This window comes from Canis aureus, chromosome 6 (genome assembly GCF_053574225.1).
Source record: "Canis aureus isolate CA01 chromosome 6, VMU_Caureus_v.1.0, whole genome shotgun sequence".
In the NCBI taxonomy this organism is placed as follows: domain Eukaryota; kingdom Metazoa; phylum Chordata; class Mammalia; order Carnivora; family Canidae; genus Canis; species Canis aureus.
Window position 1 is genome coordinate 7294608 of NC_135616.1, and position 19624 is coordinate 7314231.

The window sequence follows — 19624 nt, forward strand, 5'->3', positions numbered from 1 at the left end:
CTCCTGGCCACTGAGCAGGGAGTCCGATATAGGACTCAATCCCAGGACCCAGGGATCATGACCTGAGCCGAAAGCAAATGCTTAACCACTGAGCCAGGCAGGCATCCCTTACCATACCTGATTTAAATAATCCCTGGGTACCTGTAAAATAGTCATAATCACACACACGTTCATAATTTATGTCTCTACCCCAGACTTCTGTAAACACCTCATATGTCTATTTGCCTTGTGAACATCTTCCCTAGACGTCAAATAGTACCTCACACTTAACATACCCAGAGCCCAACCTTCTACCTCCCAAACCCACTCCTCCCACAGTCTTCCCCACATCAGCTAATAACTTCCTTCCTATTGCTCAGGCCAACAATGGCAATGTCATCACATACACCTGTCTTTTTCTTGTTTCTTATATCAAGTCCAACAGCAAATTTTCTTGGCTCTACCTTCAAGTGATATCCAGAACCTATCTTTCTTTTACAACACATGCTAAAACACAACCCCTACAGGGGCACCTGGGTTTTGTTGAGCGTCTGTCTTTAGCTCAGGTCGTAATCCCAGAGTTCCAGGATCGAGTCTCACATCAGGCTCCCCATCAGCTCATGAAAACATAGCCAGAACACAGTCATGCTCAATAAATATCTACTGAATGACTGTCACAGTAAGTGTATTCTACTTATTTTATTTTATGGTCTGATTGATAAATTAATGTACATCCTACATTGCTACAAAAGAGGATAATACAATGTTTTATTTCAATTTTCTTAGGCTTGAGGAAAGATTAAATTTTATTGTCCCAATGTAAGCTGAATCCCTGATGAGATGGCTTCAAGTCCAATTCCATTCTCTGTAGAAGTTGGAATCTCTTTCAAAGATTTCCATGAATCTTCAAGGGACTTTGATTCTCACAATCACATCTGATGCCAGCTTCCATGGAAACGGGCAAGTCTATGGGTGGCCTTGCTGTCCTATACCCCCTTTGACTCTTTCTACGACATGGAAGTTGACACTGGACTCATTTTTCACTTTCACAAATTATTTTGAGTATAGCACAACTTGCTGAATAATTGTGCTGCATAGAGGAGGGAATTATATTTCAGAAACATAAATGGTTTCAAATGGAATACCAAAGTCATTGTTTGCTGAACACAGGATTTTTTAATGCCCACTTCACTCTATATGGTCCTCAGCTTCATGTACCTTTTCTTTCCCTGCCTCCTCCATCCCCTCCTTCTAGGTTGTTAATCTACTTCCCTTTAAAATTCTTCTCATTCTTTTCAGGAACAGAAAAAAAAAATTGGATATTCCCTGTTATCCTGTTACACGATCTTCCACCTAAGATGGTAGTTGTGGGTTTGTTTTTATTATGAATTACTCTTTATTATAAGAAATTTCAAAACATAAAAATATAAAGATTAGGTCAATGAACATCCATATATCACACCATCCAGTCTAATAATTGCTAATATTTTGTCATACTTGCTTCATTTATATTTTTTTGCTGAGTCATTTTTAAAAAAGATTTTATTTATTCATGAGAGACACAGAGAGAGAGGGAGAGACATAGGCAGAGGGAGAAGCGGGCTCCCCACAGGGAGCCTGATGCTGGACTCCATCCCAGAACCCCGGGATCATGACCTGGGCTGAAAGCAGATGCTCAACCACTGAGCCACCCAGGTGCCCTTTGCTGAACCATTTTAAAGCAATTTTCAGATATTATGGCATTCTGCACCTTTAGCGGCATCTTCAAAAAATGACATTCTACTACATAACCACAGTGCAATTTCCACATCTAACATATGAACAGTATTCCTGGATACCATTTAATGCTGGGTTCATTTTCAAATATTTCCACTTGCCCCCAAACATCTGTGCTATGAAATCACACTTTTATTTATGTATTTCTTTGGTCAGTTAAACCTGTATTTAAAACAACATTCCATTGTAATGAAACATTTTAATATGGTTGCACGCTTTTCCTAACGCTTTTCTTTGTACAAAGTGGAGGCAAATACCAGTAGCCAAATTTGCTCTTTATTAAATTACCTGTTGGAGTAAACCAATACTATTAAAGTGGGGTCTCTATTTTACACAGCTGTTTAATGGCATAAGATGTATGAACTCATTTGTTAAATTGGGATCTGTAAACAAAAACAAATGGGAAGAAGAACAGCAGAGACAATGAGTAATGGAAACAGTTTCCAGACTGCAGAAGCCAGGGCTTTAGTAGGAATTATAGGCAGCCCTGAGGAAAGGCTTTCTGGGGTCCCTGTGTCTGTTACCTAGCAACAAGCCCATTACACAGGGGCACACTGGAGTCCAGTTAACAGGGCTCAGGAGGAGCACGTGGGTAAGAGGACCAAATTTCTTCTTTTATACTATGTTAATAACTCAGGTCTCCGGCAGTCTCTGACAGGGGTTGAGTGTCTGAAGAAATCATCCTTGTATGATGCTTTACCCACATTAAATCCCTAAAGGAAGAAAATGACTTTAGCTTAATTTACTGTGCACATGTCATTACTTATTTGGCCATATATCCATCTGATAAGAGTTAAATATACCATATGAAAAAGAAAATCACCCAAACTCAAATTAGTTTTGATTTATAGTATAAGGCTCTAAGACCCATCCAAATTCACTCCTAATAGCAAATGAAGTCTGTGTCACAGATTTACTGCTATTATTATTCTTTTTTTTTTCTTTTAAAATTGCTTTTAAGTAAATTACTGCATTTTTCAGGTTTGCCCTCTTTCTTCTATTCAGGTGTTAATCTGAACCAGCAGGATAGCTTCTCTGTCATCTGCTTTTGCCTAAAATTTGTCAGGGGAAAAAAATTTGTTTCCATAGTACAGTGTTTTAATAATGTAATTATGCTGATGATCATTAATAACAATGCCATCCTTTAAAAAAATGTTCAAAATACTTTTCTAGTACTGCTTCTCACATGTGTTTTAACTAAGTTATGCACTAAAACCAAAGTCAGGACAGGAATTCAAGTCTCCTGAAACTTGGTCTAGCTTTCCACTACTCACCTTGTATTTTTCACTTTTGTGTGTGTTTTAAAGTTTTTAAATTGACAAAATACACATAACAAATGTTTATCATCTTCACTTTTTAACCATACAATTCATTAGTGTTAAGTACATTCACCTCATTGTAAAACTAATATCTAGAACTTTCATCTTACCAAACTGAAACTCTATACCCATTAAATAACAACTCTCAATTTGCCTTTCCCTTCAGCCCCTGACCCCACCACTTTACCTTTTGTCTCTATGAATTTGACTTCTCTAGGTACCTCATGTAAGTGGAATCATACAGTATTTGTCTTTTTGTGACTGGCTTATTTCACTTAGTATAATGTCCTCCAAGCTCATTCATGTTGTAGTGTGTGTTAGAATTTCCTTCCTTTTTAAAGCTGAATAATATTCCGTTGTATGTATAGACGACATTTGTTAATCCATTCACCAGTCAATGGACACTTGGGTCACCTCCACTTTTTCAGTATTGCGAATGATACTATGAATGTAGATATACAAAAATATCTCTTCAAAAGTGTTTTCAATTATTTTGGGTATATACTCATAACTAGAATTTATGGATCATATGAAAAGTCTATGTTTAATTTTTGGAGAAATGGCCATACTGTTTTCCATAGGGGCTATACCATCTTACATTCTCACCAGCAGTGCGTAAGGATTTCAATTTCTCCACATTCTCCCCAAAACTTGTTATTTTCTGCCTTTTTTTTTTTTTTATAGTAGTCATCTTAGCAGGTGTAAGGTGGCATCTCATTGTGGTTCAGGTTTGCATTTCCCCTAATTACTAGTAATGTCAAGCATCTTTTCATGTACTTATTCATTCTGTTCAAGTTCCTTGTCCATTTTTAAATCAAGTTGTTTGTGGTTTGGCTGTTGCTGTTGGTTGTAGGAGTTCTTTTTATATTTGGTATGTTAGTCTCTTCTCAGAGAAGAGATGTATGGTTTGCAAATAGTTCCTCCCTTTTCATGGGTTGCATTTTCACTGTTGATCATTTCCTTTGATGCATAAAAGTTTTTAATTTAGATATAATCCAATATATTACATTTTTCTTTTGTTGACCATCATTGTGAAAACCAATATAGTGAAGCTTTTCTTCTACATTTTCTTCTAAGACTTATAATTTTAGCTCTCATATTTAGGTATTTGACCAATTTTAAGTTAATTTGGTATATGTCATAAGATAAGGAATCAACTTCATTCTTTTACATGTGGCTATCCAGCTTTCCCAATAATAGTTCTTGAAAGGATTGTCCTTTCCCCATTGAATGATACCTTCCTCAAAAATAATTTGCACATTTATTAAAGGGTTCATTTCTAGGCTGTTTTATTCCATTGGACTGTCTCTAGACTAGTACCACACTGTTTTGTTGATTTCTGTAGCTTTGTAGTAAGTTTTAAAATCAGGAAATGTGAGGCCCCCCAACTTTATTCTTTTTCAAAAATGTTTTGCCTATTCAGAGTCCCTTAAAATTCTTATGAATTTTAGGGTAGATTTTTTTTTTAAATTTCTGAAAAAAAAATCATTGGGATTTTGATAGAGATTGCATTTTTCAAATGTTTTGAGGTTGTGAAAACTCATTTGCTTAGTAGTATGCTATGAAATCTCAAAGTTCTACAGATGATAAAAGTAGGACTTGGAACTTATTTAAAGGCAATGCCCATATTGGCCATATTTCCATTTTTTTGGAAAAGAATTCTTGATGTCCAGGAGACTCTAACCTTCCATAATAACTGTAAACTTTTGTATAAGGCTTACTATTCTCTAGGCACCATTCTAAATGCTTTACATACATTACATAATTTGATCCTCACAAATCTATAACTGTTTCTGTAGTCCTATGGGATAGATACTACTGTAATCTTCATTTATAGAAGAAAAATCCAAGGCACTAAGAGTTTAAATACTTTGCTCAGAATCATCCAGCTACAAAAGGACACAGGTGGGATCTGAACCTAGGCTAACCTAGTTCTGAATTTAGGCTAACCTAACTCCCAAGTCTGCACTCTTAGCAACTACACCATCGTATGACTTCACATTGGTGGTTCATTCATTTCATCCAACACGTGTTGTTTGCAAGGTGCTAGAAAGTCAATGGTGAGCAAGGTAAACACTATCCCTGCCCTCACAGGTTTGTCCTCATGACTGATGCATATAATAGCCAAATGCTAATGGTTGTTGCTGTCCTACATCACTCTGGTCATACCAAATTATCATAAACCTCCAGGTAAGTCACTGCCAAATTGTCAAGGACTAGGCTTTTCATTAGAAAGATAAGATTCAATACTCATTCATTGATTTACTCATTTACTGGGGGTACACTTATTATTCACCAAATGCTGGTTCGAAGTATGTTGAGAGAAAAGGGATGCACAAGAATGTACCCATGTGCTAAGGACGGGCAGGGTGTTTGGGGAGCATAGAGAATACTCCAGCTGGGGTGGGTTAAGGAGGAGGGATGCTGTGAGGAAAGGCTCCTCATCCTCCTTTGCTGTCCATCTGTAGAGGAATATATAAACAATTGGTGTATCACTTTTTTCTTTTTCTGTAGGACCCACAGAATAATGCCTAGGAAACTTTTACTCAAAGCCCCTCTCAGGTGTGGCTCTCCCCTGTACAGACCACTTAGCTATTATATTTTCTAATCACTCTGTACTCCTCATCCACATAACTTGGGATGACCATTTACAAGCATAGCTAAGCAAAGAGCCATGTGACTCTAAATTTCATTTAAAAAGTTGTTGTGATATAGAAATTAGAAGTTATGAAAGATCATCTCGGGCTATGGTACCCTACCCATATCCACTGCCCTCACAACCTTGTGGGGTGGGGTTTTCAGCAGCCAGCACCTACAGTTCTTTTCCTGAAGGCATTCACTGGCCTCCAGAATGAACCCTGTTCACTCAGAGAAGAAGTCAAAGTGCCACGGGATCCAGTCCTGAGAGCAGCGCTTGTATCCTACTGGATACAGGGGACATCCATAAGTGCATTTTCTACACAGGTTCCCACATTTCCACAGCAAAATACAGTCCAAGGCACCACTGTGGGAACTACTTTGTCCTTTGTCAGCCACCTTTGCTTTCTGGCTTGCTTGCTTACTTAGAGCTCTTATAGGTGCTTCCTGGGTACCATCCCAAAAAAGCTTATTGCACTTGAATCTTTGTCCTGAAGATTATTCTGGGGTGCTCAAATGAAAGGCAAAGTCTGAGAATGCTCTCACAGAGGCTTGAAGGAGTCTGGGTACTGTACCCATCAGGTCCTTCTCATCCACATGTGCATCACAGACATAGCTGTTTACAGAAGATCTTCATGCAGAAAGCATCATGTCCTTTCTAGAGCAGTGACCAAGAAGCCCAAATGTGCAGATATTCCTTTTAGAATCTTTCATTCTCAATTACTCCCACCACTACTTGGCCTTCCCATTTGTTAATTCATTTTATTCCAGATGCATTGTTTTGAGAGTCCATTGTGTGTCCTTCATGCTGGGTCATGAAGGAGCCCAGCAGATTTGCTTTCAGCACCTCTGGTTAAAACATCTTGTGGGGCAAGGATTTTTTTTTATCACAATAGGAATCTCTCCTTAAAGTTACTTTCTCCGACATGCCAGCAGTCTGCAGATGTGTTTCTCCTATATGTCTCCATATCTTCTATGATGGGGAAAAATTGTGCTGGGTTTAGAGAGAGACATCATAACATTCCAGCACACATTGATATATATATATATATATATATATAGCCATATATATAGCTAATATATATATATATATTAGCCAGAACATCATCAGTCTGGCAAAGAGATGAGATGTACTGTGCTAGTAAATCAAGAAAGAAGGCAAATATCTGAAGATAGGAATGTCTGAAAGGTGGCAGGTGGAGGTAAAGTTTACACAGAATAAGAGGGAAATTGACAAAGAGGGGCAGGGAAGGAGAGAGACAAGCAAGGGGTAAGACCAAAAGAAGAAAAATTCAAACATGTTTTTTGCTGGCTTTACTGCTCTGCATTTGATGTCTGTGCTTCGAAAACAAAAGAAAAAGAGGAAAAAACATTGATGATCCAACAGCCTCCAACGCTACAGTAGACAGCATGCCCAATACTCCATACAGGGCTTCTGAGTCGTTCTTACAGAACTTCAACTGCTCCAATAATTACTGCCCTAATAGTTTTCCTATGATTTTTGATTCTCATCACATTCCACACAAACTGACAGTGTCAAAATCAGTCTGTTTTAGACTCTGGGTTTATTAAGTGGCTGCTTGAGGTTTTCTTAAAAAATGGGAGGTAGCCAAGACTGGCATTTGGGCTCTATCTTACAATTGCATTATTTTACATATTTTCCTACACTTTCTTTCTTTTCTTTTTTCCCTCAGGGCTGGAAAATGACAAAATGAGTTTTATCTCCCTACCTCTTTGAATACTATTTAACCAAAAAAGTGAATTGCAGCAAAGTAAAATGCTTTCTTGTTTTCAAATTTGCAGGCATCCTACCATCCAGGGAAGTCAATTTCATCAGCCTGATGGGAAAACACCGCGTCCTTTTGAAATGGAATCGTCCTCTCTGAAACCAAAGTTCCACAGAAGCAAATTATCAGCTGTGCTGGTGCTGCTGCTGGATTAAAGATGAGGATCCTATCTTGTGTTTCTGCCACCCCCTCATCATTTCTAAGCCACCGACACACAGAGGCGGCCTGATTTGCTTCTCATCTGAGTCTCTTCAAGGGTGGGAGAGTAATGGCCGGGAACATAAAGTGCACACAGCCTCTGCACTTCTGTAAAAGGAGCATCCAGCCCAGGGCCTGGAATAAATTTTGTTCTGTGGAAATCACCCCGGGATATTAAATGTCCTCAAAGAGCAGATGGGAGCCCTGCCTCTCTGAGGTCTGGTTCCAAAGACCTGTCCCCATGCACCAGCAGCAGCAGCAGGGTGAGCTCTGAAGCAGGGAAGGCAGGAAAGGCCAAGTTGACTTTGCTTCTGTTCCAGTCTGAGGTTTTGGCTCCAACTCACTCAGAAGGGAAGGAAGCAGCCTTGGGGGTGGGGGTGGGGTGGAGTGAGGTGGGGGTGGGGGGGGGCGAGGAGAAATGGTTCTATTCATAGCTCTACTGCTGGTGTGGCTGCCCCTGTCACTCACAGCAACTCCGTTCCCATCTGCGAAATGGGGCGAGGATGCTGACCTCAGATGATGATCCAGGTTTAACTGGTACGTGCAGAGCTTTGAATTCTAGAACAAAAGGTATAATCTGAACATAACGCATGTACCTATTTCTCCCCCACTGCTGCCGGCACTCTGTTCTTCCTCGCCATAGACTATTCTCTAGGATTTTGTTCAGAAACTGTTGCTGCTCCCCAGATAACACCCTCACCACCGAGCCTCTGGCTTCCCATGCCGTGCAATGGGTGGCTGTCCGAATGGCATGGTATTAGTGCTATTTTTTTGCTCATTAGTGGTATTTTTTGCTCATCACTTCAATGAAAACTTTAAAACACACACCACAGCAGCGATTTCCCAAAAACACTGGGAAACTTTCCGCTTTAGAATGAATGCAAAAGACCTCTTGCATTTTGTTTCAACCCAACAGCAACGTAGGCCTGCTGGTCCTTTCACCTTTGTGAGGAACCCAGGGCCGGACGGGCAGGACGCCGTGTGCTGGGGTGTCAGCAGCGCTTGGAGTTTGGGAGGATGGGAGGTTGCCAGTTATTCGGGACCACAGAGCCCGGAGGCTGACAAAGGGAAAGTCAGTAATAGTCTCTTTACTATTACCTCGCATGCACTGCCTCCCCGAATATCTTATTATTGCTTCCGCTGTTTTTAGACCTAGTTTACAGGGATCCCTGGGTGGCGCAGCGGTTTGGCGCCCGCCTTTGGCCCAGGGCGCGATCCTGGAGACCCGGGATCGAATCCCACGTCGGGCTCCCGGTGCATGGAGCCTGCTTCTCCCTCTGCCTGTGTCTCTGCCTCTCTCTCTCTCTGTAACTATCATAAACAAATAAAAAAAAATAAAAAAAAATAAAGACCTAGTTTACGGATGCGGTTAACGCTGTATCTGAATGTGAAGGGGATTCCTATCCTTGTTAAGATCCTGACCACTTGGGGAGAACTGCTTAGGCTTCTCTTCTCTCTGCAAGAAAGACATCTGGTGGATGGCAAGGGACTTCCCTTTCCCCTGGACTCCTGGAGCGTGCCGGACCGCGTTCCCTCAAACACTGCACGCCCGTTAAGGCTGGCCCAGGAGGCTCATCATCCCAGGCTGCCGCTTCGGGGCAAAGTACGGGGAGCCCTACTGGAGCTGATTCAGCCCGCAAAAACAAGGGGAGAGCGGCTGAGACAAAACTGAGAGGGGGCCTGTGCGCGTGGGGCCACCACGGAGCACCAGCTGTGTGCCCACGCGGGCCCGGACCGGCGGGTCTCTGCTTCCAATGGTGACTAGCGGTGGGCGGCAGCTGCACTCACCGTGGGGCTCTCGGTCACACGGGCGGGGGCTGCGGCGCCGGATCCTGAGGCCGCTGAGCCACCCTCTGGGCCACGGCGGTCCCTCCGTTGGGTGGTGTGGCAGGAAGAGGCGCTCACCCAGCGCTCAGAAGCCCCACCGGCCGCTCCCAGCGGCCTCGGTAACAACGGTTCACGCGGCCACGAGAACAGCCAAGGACGCCCATGCGTGCGTGCGTGCGTGCGCGTGCGTGCGCATGCGTGCGTGCGTGCGTGTGCGTGCGCATGCGTGCGTGCGGGGGACTTTTTCAGAACTCTTCCCCGCCCTTCAGAGCGCGTGCGTGCGTGCGCATGCGTGCGTGCGGGGGACTTTTTCAGAATTCTTACCCCGCCCTTTAGAGCGTGCGTGTGCGTGCGTGTACGTGCGTGTGCGTGCGGGCGCCCGTGCGTGCGGGGGCATGTTTCGGCCGCTCTCTTGCGGGCCCTCCGGAGCCTCAGATGCGGTGGTTCGTCCGTCCTTGCCCCGTGGCGCGACGTCCTCGAAGCCAGCCGGGCCGTTTCCCCGCAGGTCGGTTCTGCCCTTTTCCGCCTGGAGAAGGCCCGCGGCTCACGTGCCAGCGGCCCGACCAGAGCACCGCCGCCAGCGGAGCCCTTCCGTTCCCTTGGCTCCGGCCCGTCCAGGAAATGGCCCGGTCGTCTGGGTCTGTGCACCCGCGCCGTTCTCGGCTCCGACTGCCGCCGCCGCGCCGCAGGCCGCCGTGCTCGGCTACCGGGATCGGGATCGCTGCTGCAGGCCTCGCCTGGCGCCTCGCCTCCGTTCTCACCGAGCACAGTGACATGTAACGTCGCACCACCTTCCCCGGGGCTCTGCTGCTTTCAAACAAGTGTCAGGCTGTGTGACGTGGACTCGGAAGACCCTGGTGCGCCGATTGCGCTCGCTCACCCTTGGAGCTCCAGACACCTGGCTCTGTCGAATCGCTTGCAGTTCCTGAAACCACCCCTGTCCCTTACGGGGCATCTGCAGATACTAATTTTCCTTTCCAGAACAATCTTCCCCGCTCTACGCCTACTTCGGTTTTTTTTTTTTTTTTTAATTTTTTTATTTATGATAGGCACAGAGAGAGAGAGAGGCAGAGACACAGGCAGAGGGAGAAGCAGGCTCCATGCACCGGGAGCCCGACGTGGGATTCGATCCCGGGTCTCCAGGATCGCGCCCTGGGCCAAAGGCAGGCGCCAAACCGCTGCACCACCCAGGGATCCCTCTACACCTACTTCGAATTCAGCCTTCAACTTGTGGCCCAGATGCCCCTTCTTTCAAGTTCTTTCTGCACAGAGATCGCGCAGGATACCTTTGCACTCTACTGCTGGTACAGTGCTTAGCCAGCAATCCTGAGCCAGAGGTACAATCAGTCCAGGGATTGTAGAGAGACGGAGGGATGTCCTGCCATGGGAACTATCCCTCCAGCCTTCCCACAGCCGGCCCCCTCCCCCTTCTTGAAAGGACCTGAGTAGTCCTTGTTCGTAAGTCAGCACCTCCCATTTTACAGCACAGAAAAGCAAACTCCTATTGTGCTGCGCTGTCCTGGCCCATTTACCCGCAAATTCCCGTCCCGGCCCGGGTGATGTGCTTCTTGAGGGAAGCAGACACTGCATTTTGTTCATTTATTTCATTCCCAGCATAGAGTACAATTTCAATCGCCTAGCAGCATTTAGATATTTGTTCTGAACCCAGGTCAATGGTTTTCTTTTTTTTTTTTTAAATATATATATTTTTTAAAATTTTTATTTATTTATGATAGTCACAGAGAGAGAAAGAGAGGCAGAGACACAGGCAGAGAGAGAAGCAGGCTCCATGCAGGGAGCCCGACGGGGGATTCGATCCCGGGTCTCCAGGATCGCGCCCTGGGCCAAAGGCGGGCGCCAAACCGCTGTGCCACCCAGGGATTCCAGGTCAATGGTTTTCAACTGTACTATGCTTTCCCTTCCTCCATTTTTCCTACTTGCCTTTCAACTCTATACTTTGCTGCTCAAGCCGATTCATCTACATAGGCTCACAGCTTTATACCCTATGCAAATCTTGGTTCATCTTACTCAACTAAAAAAAAAAAAGAAAATAGGAGCTAGGCAGCAGCAACAATGGTGATTGGCACCACTTAGGGAGCACCTGCTGTATGCCAGGCACTGTCCTAAGCTTACATGTGCTATTTCATTTAATTCTCACCACAGTCCTGTGGAGGAGGCACTGTTCATGTCCACATTCCAAAAATAAGGTAACCGAGGTACAGAGGAGGGGTGTTTCTTCAATATGAGAAAGTGATAGAGCCAGCATGCAACCCCAGGGAAGACTGACTTCATTTTTATGTTTTTTAAAAGATTATTTATTCATGAGAGACACACATTGAGAGGCAGAGACACTGGCAGAGGGAGAAGCAGGTCTCCCTGCAGGGAGCCTGATGCAAGACTGGATCCAGGACTCCAGAGTCACGCCCTGGGCCGAAGGCGGGCGCTAAACTGCTGAACCACGCAGGGATCCCCGGGAAGACTGACTTTAAAATCCAGCCTTTGAATCAACATGTTTTGTAGTGTTGAAGAATTGAAATATGATACTATGAATGCTTTCTCCTGAGAATTTTCTCCAGTGTGGATGAAATAGTCCCACTAAATTTGTATTATTAACAAGGCATAGGAGTGACTGAATTTCAAGGATCCCTTCCTTTCAGGGGAAATGATCACTTTCCTCTCAGAATCTGGAATGAAGAGGCCAGTTACATGTTCTGAATAAAGGCTTTCTGGGTCCTTTCAGGACTAGGGGGGGTTGGCTGTGGTGAAAAGGTTTTTGAGAGACATCTTCCTTTTTTTAGGATGTCCCTCCCTATTTCTAGCCAAAAACCCTTTTGATGGACTTTACCACTAGTTCAGGAGTGCAATGCGAGCACTGCAAGCATTGACTATTGAGTGTGAAGATTAAAAGTGAGAACTTAACTTCTGTTTACCACCAAATGTGTTGGCAGGGAAAATCCTTGGCTCGAAGAGTTGTGCATACGTTGGGGCCTGAGATGATGCCCAGAGGAAAACTGCCTGAAATCCTCAGGGACCAGGCTGCACAGAGGGTGGGTGCAGTGATCCCCATGGGAAGCTGGAGAAGACGCTACAGGGAGTCCAGTCTTCTGGCTACCATTGCCCACATCTCAACTATATCCATTTGAGTATAGAAAGGCTTTGAGAGGATGGAGCCATTCCATGCATGGCTTTGTTTTTTGTTTTTTTTTTAAGATTTTATTTATTCATGAGAGACACAGAGAATGAGAGGTAGAGACACAGGCAGAGAGAGAAGCAGTCTCCATGCAGGGAGCCCGATGTGGGACTTGATCCCAGAACTCCTGAGCCAAAGGCAGACGCTCAGCTGCTGAGCCACCCAGGCGTCCCCATGCATGGCTTTCCCCAAGGAGTTGACTAGGCCTGTTCCCTGCCCATCTTATTAAATGCCAGAAGCCTTGCTCAGAGATATCCTCCCTCCTCTGACAATCCCTCTGACAATACCAGGCCTCCTAGGAGCAAATCTGCTTCTCTTACCCCTCTTCCTACCTTTCTTCGGTTCTCAGAGACAAAAGATGTAAGAAAAGGGAGAAGCAATAAGGCTTCTACAGAAGCCACAGTCTTCTGCCTGTTTTCAAGGTTCAGCTCTATCTGCTCCCAAGGTAAGTAACCACTCTGACTCAATGGAGGAAGGATTAAAAGCCTTGATTAAAGCTTTAAGATTTTAACCAGTGGGCCAGGCTCAAATAGAAACACTAGGCTGATCTCTGATGCTTTAATGCCAAAATGTTGGGCCAACATTTCTACCAGGAAAAAATGGCTTCCAGACAAGGCATCTGGCAGTTGAGCCCATAGGAGCATATGTGTTTACTATGTCCAGATAAGTCAACACTTTGACTGAGCACCTACCCTGTGCCCAGAACTGGACGGAGTCAACTCTGAGCGTCTGGCAGCAGCCCTGCATATATTTGCTTTTGCCTTATGACGGCAGAACAACAGAAGGCAAGAGAAGGCAGTTGTGTTGTGGAGACAAGAGTTTGAAAGAGTTCTTTTGGTGTGTACACTCTTCCAGCTCATTGGCAAAGTTGCTTCCTTCAATATATTATTTACTGCAAGTCTTACTCCTGCCCTAGGTGAGGCTAACAGAACAATGCAAATGGGCATCATGGAACCCTAGAAAGGAGAGATCAAAATTAGGCAGCCCCTGGACATAGGGCTGGCAGAGACTTTTTTATTTTTTAATTGGCAACACACATTGCCTAGTCGCTGGTCAATGTTAAGTATATACCCACGTTTGTCCGTAACAGCCCTTTGAAGTATTACTATTATTGTCCCCATTTGATGGATGTAGAAAGGTTAGAGAGGTTAAGTAAGCAACCCAAGGTGATGCCAATGTGAATTTTATTCAGCTAATGATATGGGCCGAATTCACTTGCCAATATTTACAAATTTGGAGATTTACATAAAAGTCCAGATTATGGTGTTTCTTTAAAAACTGGAAGATCTGATAATACTGGGTGCTATGGTAAGCAAAACTAAGCTGTAAAATGTAAACATTTATTAGTGAGCATGCATAAAAACTCATACCTGTTTTGCAAATTCTGCAAAGTTCCCACTCTTTTCTCAGCAGACGCCAGGAAGACAAAAATGACACAGTGTCCTAACCACAGATTCAACTCTCTTTCTGGTGAGATTAGGCAAGATTAGAATTCCATAAATTATGAGCCAAAGAATCAAATGGAGCTCCAGACCAAAGATATTCCTCTCAAGTTGTTGGGCTTCTGGGCTTGTAAGATTCTCAAATCCCATTCATGCAAGGACAGAAGAGCATGCATAAAATTTACTCATTGCATCTATAAGAAATTATGTCTAAAGATCAGGGTAACTGTATAACTTATTGTCTAAATTAGGACTCTTGCAGTTGTTTAAGTGGTTGTCTGTTTCTCAGTTTATTGAAACTTGTCTTCAAATCCATCCTTCACTGCTAGCTCTGCTATAATATAGGTGAACCTATATTGTGAATATTTCTCCTTCGTCAACTGGAATGTGGTGATACTTTGTCAATATAGAACACTGGAGGAACACTAGAGGAGGAAGATGCACTCCTCTCCATGATTTTGCATGTAGAGTTTCTCTAGAAGCTGGGTCTGGTGGCACATGGTGGCCAGTGATGCCCAGTGGACAGCAACTTCCTGCAAGGAGCCCCGTGAGCAGCTTTGCAGCTGAGTGCCATCAGGGAGTTACGTCTATAACTGTTATAACCTGTATAACATGACTTCCCTAAAGAATCCCCTCCCAGCTTGTAGCAAAGTTTTGAGGCACAGCACCTCCTGAAGGACAATTTCCCCCAGCACTTTAGAAGGTGGAATTCCAGCAAGTTCCACTGACCTGGTACTATAGTGATTGATTTCTCAGCCAGTAAACCACAGGCACATCCTCTCCTCCACAGAGGCGTGGAACCCAAGCCTGGGAGGTGAGGGGCTGTGTCTTTCACCTGGATGGTATATTTCAGCCTTAGGGTCAGGGCTGTACCTTACATCTGCGATTTTGTATTTTTCTGGAATTTCCCTTAACTCTCATCAATTTCCCATTGTGCCAGTCTCCTGTGACGAGTTGTTTATATTAAAGTTTCACTGTACAAATTACTGTGTGCTTTCTGTTTTGATGGGATCCTGACTGATAAACAGTTGGAACTTAGAGTGGTCTCAGGAGATAGAGTGGCACAGATGGGACGTGGGGATTGGTTTGGTGGTACCCTTTGATTTGAGCGTGCTGCCGAGATCCTTAGCAGTGGGAGATGAGATGCTAGTAAGCCATGGTGCAGTGCCATCACAATTAGTCAAGCTAGTACCTGTGGTAGATTATGATGAAGTGCCAATTAAGCATGTGCCTTGGGAGCCCAAGTGGCTGCTATACTTGGCCCTTATAGTAAGAGTGCTGACTGTAAGATCTGTGGTGTGAGATGGATGGATCCTTCTGAGTGCACTTGAGCATGGAAAGAAAGAAAATGACAAGCTCAGGGCCCTTGGCTTTCAGCACAAGTCACATGGTCTGAGAGATGGGAGCTTCTATGAGAGCCCTAAAAGAATCTGATTTCTGGTTGTAATAGGGCTCACGTTGCTAAAAATTAAACACAAAATTTAATTGCATTGGTTGCTGAATTACAACAGTTCTATTCACAATCTCATCAAGTTTCTCATGTGAAAGCCAGAGCATTGGATGAGGGAGGGCTACATTCCCGAGACAGAAGGGGAACACCTGGTGGGAAGGTTTGTCCCCTGACACTGGCATCGAAGTCTTACCAGTAGAAGTGGGGCTTTGCCCTCCAGTTTCCAGGGATACTAGATTTTTTGCTTGAAAACTCTGTAATAACCTCACCCATGGGACAGATGTCCTGAAAAGTGATGCCTGTTCTCTGCAAGACCCTCCATAACCACTGCATGGTGCCACTGGACCCATATCTCAGCATCCTGCAGGGGTATAGGCACACTCTGTGGCCTGGGGAGAAATAGCTGATATGCCAAGAGGATTGCAAGACTTTTCTAACAGGGAAACACATGTGGGGCTTCATTCCAAGGGTGTTAGACTAGACAGGGAGGCATATAATAGAAAAGTTCATTGCTATTGGTACACTTACTGGTTTTTGGATTTCACATGTCAGCTCCTGCCTTTGGAGGTGGCTGTAACAATTAACTTGCTTGGTTAACTGAACTTGGGACTTGATAGTGGCCTGTATTTCATGAAGTTGAGAGGCCAGACGCTCCCTGGCATAAGATAGAGGAGAGAATCCAAGGACTTAGGGAGCTGGATTTATCATGTGTGACCTGCCCAGGGGCCTAGCCCCACAACTACCATCAGAAGGCCAGGAAGATAATGCCTTCCCTAAGGTATTGAGAAGGATGAGGCGAGTGCGTCTACCCAAAGCTCTGGGGTTATTCTCTTTTACAGGCCAGATATGACCCTAGGGGATTCAGTCATGCAAATGGGCTCTCCGATTTCCATGGTGCCCATGGGATCCTGAAGTGGCAGGGAACGTGCACTATTTAGATGCACTGTGTGCAGTTATGAGAACATCAGATGTAAACCAGCAACACCAGGAGGTAGAGTCACCCTATTAATGAACCGTGTAGTGCAGATTCAGAGAGCATGTCTGGAATGTAGACCTTTGGTTAGGGCCTTTCAAATGGTAACTAACCACCCCTGGAGTATGGATTTCTAATTTGAAGGATGCTGCAAATGTTAACTAACTGCACCTAGGCATAGATTAAAATTGAATTGTATACACATACGTATCACAAAGAATGTGCTGAAGTATTTCGGAGTAAATTATAAGCAATATAACCAACACCCTTTCTCACATGATCACAATCACTGCGGCTGAGTGCCTACCACTCTGGTAGGTGGGATACGTGGCTCCACTTCACCACAGTCCCTGCCACCCCCTAGAATCTCCCCGCAATAGTTGCCATTGCCATTTGTCAGCATGTTTGCGCTGTCATCTCTTCCCTAGATGTGTTAAAAAAGGAAAGTGGGATATATGTTGTACTACCTCTCCATCAAAAAAAGGAAAATGAAAAATAAACCTCTATTTCAAGAAAAGTTGGAGAGAGTATAGTTGTTATTTGTACAAAATATGTCAATGCAGTTAATGTGCAAAGCAAAGTGAATGCATCTGGAAAGACACAAGTTTAGACACTGCGGTGGATTGTTTTTCCAAAGATGGCTGCGATGGCCTTGTCTCCCCATATGTTTTTCTGTAACGTGACCAGTCACCCCTCAACAACAAGTGAGGTTTACAGATGAGGAAATCCAGGTGAAAAATCTTGCTGTGAGGCCACCCAGATTATCTACAGCACAATCTTGTCCTAGACTCGGTTTTTCTGATCCCAGTACAATGTTCACAGAAAAGTCAAAGCAAGCTGAGGAAAAGGGGTCTTGGAAGGTAGTTGTCTTCATGGAAGACATTGGACGTAAAGACCAGAAGTTCAGGGATCCCTGGGTGGTGAGCGGTTTAGCGCCTGCCTTTGGCCCAGGGCGTGATCCTGGAGACCCGGGATCGAATCCCACGTCGGGCTCCCGGTGCATGGAGCCTGCTTCTCCCTCTGCCTGTGTCTCTGCCTCTCTCTCTCTCTCTCTCTCTCTCTCTATCATAAATAAATAAAAATTAAAAAAAAAAGTTCAGTTACAAGAATGCAGGCACTAAGAAACAAAGGTATCTGAGTTGATCTTGGTGATTTGCCTGACCAACAAAATGTGGAAGTCACATTCTGGGACTTTGATTCAGGTCAACCCATGGAAACAGAGGAGAGAATAATAAACTGTTGCCTTAAGCCCTTAAGCCTGGGGTGTGGTTTGTTATATGGCAATTGATAACCAAAATAGACTCCTTATGAAATAAAGCTTATTTTCTGCTTATTATTACATTTCTGCCTGGGACTAGATAGACATGGGAGTTTGAGACCTTTCACTTTAGAGTTTTGTCATGGTCAGACAATGATTTCCCATACCTGTCTCAACTAGCATTATCTATCACGAATATTCATGATGCAAAAACACATATTCAGCTGGCTTCTGTTGAGCAAATGTTTCTGTTTTTGTTTTTGTTTTTCCTAGGGGAAGAAGAATAATCTCCTGATCATTCTCCAGCTGACAGATAGGTTCCTGGGCCCTTCAGGTGCCCCTAATGACAGGAATGCAATTGATATGGGAATAGTGGTTAATCCATTTTTTACTGTAACAACTGGATTGGCTTCAAGAGGTTAAATGATGCTGTTTCATGATGGGCCACAGCGGCCTTTCTGTGGCTATACATGGTGGGATGGAATCTAGGCCTGTCACTCAGGCAATGACCTCAGGGGCCCCACTAGGAACTAACATGCCAGCCTCCTAACAGCCCTGCATCCTCTCTCACCTCTCCTGACTTTGTTCCTTTCCCTTACTCTGTGCTCTTGCATTTGACCTCCTTGTCTTCACCTCCAATGGTTCCTTTCCAATCTGACTGCCAATTCCATCTCTCTCCCCCTCCCTTCAACAGCTCGCCCACACCGACCAGGGACCACCCTGGAAACAGCTTCCAAGAGCCCCCGTTGATCGACTTTTCCATGGGCACAGTGCTGTGAGTCAGGACTGGGCCTGGGATCAGGATAAGCTGGGTGGCCTCGGACCCAGACATTTCACCTCCTTCTCATTTGGAGAAATGAAGGACTGCTCTCATTCCTGGACTGCTTCTCATGCCACATTCTCACTCCCACATTTGTCTCCCTCATTCTGCTTTCTTGGCCTGGCTCCACAGGCTCTGCGCTCCTCTCACACGCCTGCGGGCTGCTCCAGCCCTTCCTAGGCCAGGCGGGCTGTTTTGCCGATGTATCAGGATGAGGCTGGGCCACAAATATATTTTATCCCTCTCTTCTCAACATATTATGTTGCACTTTGACCTTAACTGTTTCAGAAATCCCAGTGAATGTCTGCAAAGATGAAACCCAAGCTGGTTGCAATTTTGTTATTTCAGGAAAGCAATTGCTTCATCTATCACTTAGCTCAGTTCCACACTAATCAGATCAGGATCACATAATAACCTTTCTCATAACGCGACAAAATAGTTGAGTTCAAATAATGCCTTTACCAAGCCTTGAATCCATTGTTCCAAACAATTAAACAGCATTCCTATCAGAGAAGGCCATCTTTTTCCTGCCCGGGGCCAGCGGGCCCGACTTTGGGAGAGACACACACAGACGGGAAGCCACTCCTCTTCCTCTTCCTCCACCTGGCCTTGGGGCCAGGACCTGGCTCCGGAAAAGGCCCGGTGGCCCTAGCTGCTCTGGCCCCTTTGCTCGGCAGGCCCAGGGGTGAGCCTGGAGCTGCCGTGTCGCTTGAGGTCTTGCCTCTGCACAGAATCCGGTCACTGAGAGGGAGGCCTCCCACTCGGGCGTTTATCTCCTTCTCCCCCACCCCCGAGAGCAGGCCCTGCCGGCACAGCTCCCCGGTGCTATCAGCATTCTGCTTCTGCCCCTGCAGATAGGCTGGGAACAACTTCTGAATATAAAGACTTTAAACAATGAACAGCGTTTGAGATAGAATTAGGGCTAAGTCCTGAGCAAACAGCTGGATGAAATATGTCTTTATCTGTGA

At 44.7% G+C, this 19624-nt stretch overlaps 2 protein-coding genes across 2 annotated transcripts; one reads left to right on the forward strand and one right to left on the reverse strand.

Annotated features, from left to right (window-relative positions):
* Window positions 1–2009: 2009 nt before the first annotated feature.
* Window positions 2010–9813, reverse strand: LOC144315341 (uncharacterized). Its single transcript, XM_077899739.1, has 5 exons — window positions 9802–9813; window positions 9485–9763; window positions 8165–8254; window positions 7524–7593; window positions 2010–2468 (listed from the first exon to the last, which is right to left on the reverse strand). The coding sequence occupies exons 1-5, from the start codon at window positions 9811–9813 to the stop codon at window positions 2461–2463; spliced, it is 459 nt and encodes a 152-aa protein (XP_077755865.1). The 3' UTR covers window positions 2010–2460.
* Window positions 9812–15138, forward strand: LOC144315342 (uncharacterized). The gene is made up of 4 exons (XM_077899740.1): window positions 9812–9815; window positions 9862–10526; window positions 10729–10860; window positions 11260–15138. Exons 1-4 carry the CDS (start codon window positions 9812–9814, stop codon window positions 11557–11559), a joined length of 1101 nt encoding a protein of 366 aa, XP_077755866.1. The 3' UTR covers window positions 11560–15138.
* Window positions 15139–19624: the final 4486 nt, after the last annotated feature.

Coding starts and splice junctions, on each gene's coding strand:
- LOC144315342 (XM_077899740.1), top strand. Junction 10,527..10,728: donor CAATCTTCCCCGCTCTACGC/CTACTTCGGTTT, acceptor ATCCCTCTACAC/CTACTTCGAATTCAGCCTTC. Junction 10,861..11,259: donor CCAGCAATCCTGAGCCAGAG/GTACAATCAGTC, acceptor TATTTATGATAG/TCACAGAGAGAGAAAGAGAG.
- LOC144315341 (XM_077899739.1), bottom strand. Junction 8,255..9,484: donor GTGTGACCGAGAGCCCCACG/GTGAGTGCAGCT, acceptor CTTTTGTTCTAG/AATTCAAAGCTCTGCACGTA. Junction 7,594..8,164: donor CAGATGGGAACGGAGTTGCT/GTGAGTGACAGG, acceptor CTTTGGTTTCAG/AGAGGACGATTCCATTTCAA.